At 38.8% G+C, this 5441-nt stretch overlaps 1 protein-coding gene across 1 annotated transcript in view; it reads right to left on the reverse strand.

The window, feature by feature from the left end:
- Positions 1 to 772: 772 nt before the first annotated feature.
- Positions 773 to 5441, reverse strand: part of srp9 (signal recognition particle 9kDa) — a 6624-nt gene continuing 1955 nt past the window's right edge. The window contains exon 3 of the mRNA XM_015388231.1: positions 773 to 1395. Coding sequence (XP_015243717.1) covers positions 1276 to 1395 — 120 coding nt within the window. The 3' untranslated portion in view covers positions 773 to 1275. The remainder of the gene's footprint in view (positions 1396 to 5441) is intronic.

A 5441-nucleotide genomic window follows, 5' to 3' on the forward strand; every position in this document is an offset into this window, starting at 1 on the left:
TATCAGAAGTACAAAGCAACAAAATGAACTCTCTCCATTTAACCGATCCCTTTGGGAGCAGTGGGCTGCCATTGGGAGCAGTGTGGGGTTAACGGTCTTGCCCAGGGACCCAGGGTGTCAGTCCATGGGAGTAGGACTCAAACTTAAAGAGCAATGCCCTAACCACCAGGCCACACACTTCCCAATCAAACAGGTTAGATAACAGTTTGATAATCTAGCAATGTTCTTTATTTTAGTTTAATCTTTTATATAAACACCATGAAACCACAAACTGGTATTTTTTTACATTTTGATGCCACATTTTTAATTATTATGAGTAACTGCATTTTCTTCCCTCTACTGTTCTTGATCAGAATAAATACTGCTCTATGTACTATATGCAAAAGCATAGATCTAAATCTATATCTAATTCTTACATTTAACAAGAATCTTTTAAATCTAAATCTCAGGCTGAAATGTTTAGTGGCCACACCCACAGGGCAGAGGAACCAATGAGAAAAGATGGCATCCTTTAAAGACTCCGCCCATCAGCCCTTCTCCTTCCCTGTGTTCTGGGGGTGTGGCCACTAATTGAGTCGTTAGAGGCTTCTACCGTTGCCATGGTGAATCAGTCTTTGTTTCATTGATGAACAAACTCTAAACAGATTCTAGCGCCGTTCACTAGATGCTGAGTTTTGTTCTGATCTCACACCAATAACTAAGTAAGGAAGAGATTGTTGCTTCCAGAAGGAACAATCATCACATTCAGGAAAAATTACAGGAGAAACTTTGGTTTTACCAGAGAAAATAATCATTTATTGAAATCCTTCTGGCTTTTGGAGATGAGGAGGTTGCTGTAAAATCTGGATTGCTCCTCAATCAGACGGTCCCGCTTCCTTTAGTTGGCACAGGTCCGTTAAGGAAAAGCTAAATGAAATGCAATGACAGAGTAAGATAAAACATCTCCCCCTCTGTTCCTTCCCCACCTGAAAACAGAAAATAAATCCAGCCTCCTCTAAACTATATAGATGTTCTCCATCTTTACAGCTCCTTTACCATCTCAGTCCACACTGGACTGAACCAACATCTAGAATCTAGTGTATTTAGTGGACTGAGATGGGATAAAACCAAAATACTCCAAATAATATGATATATACAGTAAATAATCGATCCAGCTGCTCTGACAGCGCTCCATCAGGGCAGCCAATCAGATCCCCTCACTGATGGTTTTGTGCTCTAAACATCCGCCGAGTCCTCTGAGCTCAGTCCTCCAAAGCAAAGCGCTTCCAGGGCGCGTTAGTCCGTCTCCATGGCGCCGCTGTGGGTTTCCTTGGACACCATGAGTCTCATCAGTTTCCCATGGAGCTTCTCAATCTTCTTCACATCCTGAGCCTGGTCCGTCTTGTACTGTAGACACTGTAAGGACAGACAGAAAGACAGCCTTCAGGTTGGCAGGTTTGATATTACTCTGTAGGGCTGAATGATTAATTGTATTTGCAATAAGATCGCGTTAGGGTAAAACAAGACTTTCTGACTGCAAAGGTCGCAATTTGAAGGGTCACATGATCGGGGGTGATTTGCTAGCAAAGTAACACCAGGGTTCCTACAGCATGAGGCAAGTTAAATTCAAGACTTTTTAATGCCATTTGAAATAAAAATTTAAGACCAAATTCACAAGAAACAAGAAAAACCTGCTTGCGACAACTTTACCAAAGCTTTATTTTAACATAAACCACTGCACTAATGTTTCTAATTTTGAAAAGCTTCCCATACAGGAAGAAAGCTAAAAACACACAAATGACAGATATATTTGAACAATTATTTAACTGAATTCACAAACTTTGTTTTAGCAGGGAACAAAACAAATCAGTTTTAAAGTCACAACATAACCAGTGCTAAGTCTTTTTTGCAGCTATTTTTCTTTGTATGGTTTTCTTAGTATGTTTGATTTGGTGATAAGTGGAGGCGTTGCAGAGACAAGGGTGGAACTAAACTGAGAAATACCGGCTGTTTCTCTGTAACTCCATTTTGACGCTTTGTGTTTCCTGCTTCGCATGTGTGACTCCACTGCCTTAATTCCCATCGTTCTGAGCTTGAATGACTTCTTGCATAAATCCACTGAGCCTCATGTATGTTCCCTGGTTTTAGCCACGGAGAAAACTCTTGGCTGGAGACAATTTTGGTTACATTTACACTTGCTCATATTTTCCAGACAAAAAGTTAATGGTCCCGTTAAATGTCCCGGCTGCAACAACGCTTTTATTGGTTCCGCTATCGGGACGGAACCAATAATGGCGAGCCGTTATTTTTTTTAAATAAAAAAAAATAGGTCAATTTCAATGTTTTATTTAGATCACAAAAATAAATCCTAATAAAAATAATCCTATTTATGATGTTTAAAAAATTAAGACCTACTAAAAGACTGATTTAAGACATTTTAATACCAATTAAGGCCTTAGTTTTATTTTGAAGAATTCAATGCCTTTTAAGACTTTTTAAGGACCCGCGGGAACCCTGAGCACGGAGGGAAAGTCGATAATCGTATCGAACCTCTTGAGTTTTAATTTGCATCTTTTCTAAACTAAAACAAGGCTTTGTTTCGCTACTGTATAAAGACTCGAACTCAACGCTATTCCTGACATTTTGAATGAAAAATCTTCTTAGATGGGAAGCGAAAAACCTTCAAACTTGGAAACAAAGTCCAGTGGATTGTTGTTGGGTTTTTTTTAACTTTTTTTAGATACTGACATTTAGATACACAAATAGACAAATAGCTGGTCTCTAGGATGTTATCTTTGAAACTCAAGCAGGTTTTATGTAAAAAAAGATAAATACACAACAACATCAGACTCGTCCAGGATTTAGTAGAGTACAGTGATCTGATGGAGGATAAAGGCTTCATCCTGTTCGACTGTTATAAACCCTTCGATATGTTGGAGCATCAGTTTCTTTTCTTACACTCGTTTGGTTTTGGGACAGATTTTTGTAGAATTGTAGAAACGGCACTATAAGCTGGGTTGCCTTTCCTCATGGTACCTTCTCTATGATTTACCATTAATAGGGGAGTAAAGCAGAGCTGCAATAATTCTCCCTTCCTCTTTATCCTGGCTGTTGCAGGGATGGCTATCTTCATAAAAACACTCAAATAAACCAAAACCGAACATTATTTTATGTCTGATTCATAATCAGCCAACTGACGACACCACAAGCTTTTTGAAGAGCCTGGACCAAACTCTTGAAGTTCTTGCATTACTCATTTCATGTTTCCAAAGCATCAGATTTAGTTGTTTTTTTTTTTTAGTTTTTACAGCACTATCGTCTCATTTTTCAGACGGTAGGGTGACAGGAAAGGGGGTATGAGAGAGGGAGAGACATGCGGCAAAGGACCAGAGGTCAAATTCGAACCCGGGTCGGCCACGTCAAGGACTAAGGCCTCCGTAGATGGGTCGTGTGCTCTAACCACTGCTCCACCAAACCACGCCCACATCAGCTTTAGCTTTAAACCTACAGGAATGTGAACTGTTGGCGATTCCTGACAATCTCATAGCAGCGTATGGTATTCCCATTAAATCCTTATATACTATCTTAGAATTCTAATAACTTAAGATGCTAAAGTCAGTAAAACTGTTAACATAGAAAATAAAACCCAGAGTTGAATAGATTGATTCAAATCGATCCAGGAGGAGAACCTGTGTAACGTAAAGTAGAATCACTGTCTAGATAAATATATCCTGCATATTCTATGGTCAGACCCAACAAACATATTCAAGCTATAAATCAATTCAACTTTAAGTTCATATGGATAAATAAAGTCCAAACATGGTAAAACACTTTATAGATTGTTTACAGGCCATTGACTTTGAATGATAAAATGCTGTCTTAAAAATAAACTGGATGTATTTTTCTTAATGAATGGAAATGGTATTCCATTATCACCTTCCCAAAGGTTTGTTTAAAACAAATGTGGGGATATATTTTGTTGTTAGATGTGACTTTGGTGTTGATAGACTCCATGTGAAGCTGGCTTCTTTTCACAAACAAGTGTTATTATGCTGGAAACGTATAAACACGCACAATTTATTTTGTCAGAAGTAAGACAGAAGTTCTGACCTCATACAACCAGCTGATCATTTCCAAATACTTCATCCACTCCTGTGAATGGAGAAACAGGAAGCCTGACTTTTCTACTTTGAAAAAAAGCCTAGTGATGGACAACCACCTTAGAAACCTTTAAAGTGATGAAAAGAAAGAAGCTTATACAGCTGCTTGGTGCCCGCTGAACTTATATAATGAGAATTAGTGCCCCTTTGTGTGTATTCTGCTCTTTATGCTTTTGTTTGTCCCCTCTGTTAAACATTTAGCATTTTATTTTCTATCACCTTATAATCTTATGTGTGTTTATGCAGGCGACCTGTTTTTGTACATTTTGTTGAGAAGCTCTAATGATAAAAAAGTTGGAAATTACGACATGAGTGGGTGTTGATGTGCAATTCTCATGCAGGCGTTTGGTATTTACCATAATTACGACACCACATGAAGGCACCATTAATACTACAAATAAACCTCAGGCTTCTGACAAACAGTTTGTAGCTGCCATCTGGGTCAACTCATTTTAACTTTAATATTAGGTTAAAAAAACATACATACTAGTATTAAAATGAAAGTTCAATTATAATAAATAACTTTCAGTAAATTAATGTTGCTCATGTTTATGTAGTTGGGTTAAAAAGCACATTAACATGCATGTATGTCACGCTGTTGAACATAGGAAAGATTGATTGACAGTTACTGGCATCACTGGGACGGTTTCCCCAAGAACATTCACCAGATAATGTTAAAATATAATAATCTTCATTCCTTTGGAATTTATGCAGCCAATGAGGTACGACTTTATTGTTTTACTTGTCTTTATTTGAGTAAACCAGCGGTAATGGATTAACGGACCTGCTGGCTAATCCGGACCCAACCTGATTTAAATAATTTATAATTTACTGCATGTGTCTGACAGCAGTGTCTAATTTCACTTGCACCGCTTCTCCTGTTAATACGGTAAAGCCCTCCAGAGCGTCCGGCACCAGGCTACATGTGATCCAATTTATCCAATGAGCTGCTGTCAGTCTGGGTTGCTGCTGCTGCTACTTTTAGGCTACGTTCACACAGCAGCCTGAAGTGACCCAAATCCGATTTTTTTGGCCCACATGCGACCTGAATCTGATCTTTTCATGGCTGTCTGAACAACACAGATCCAATTTTTTCCAATCCGACCCCGGCCGCTTGGCTATGTGGTCCGATACGAATCTGATCTTTACAAATGCGTGTGTGTGAACAGCCAGGTCGGATTCATGCGACTTGAATGTCATTAATACCCGACCAATTTCACTATTATGCGTCTTGCTACGCAGAAGTGGCAAAAAAAAAAACAACCATGGCGGACGATGATGCGGAGAGCAGTATTTATGTTT

Source organism: Cyprinodon variegatus, unplaced genomic scaffold (assembly GCF_000732505.1).
Source record: "Cyprinodon variegatus isolate N-32 unplaced genomic scaffold, C_variegatus-1.0 Scaffold417, whole genome shotgun sequence".
NCBI classification, from domain to species: Eukaryota; Metazoa; Chordata; class Actinopteri; order Cyprinodontiformes; family Cyprinodontidae; genus Cyprinodon; species Cyprinodon variegatus.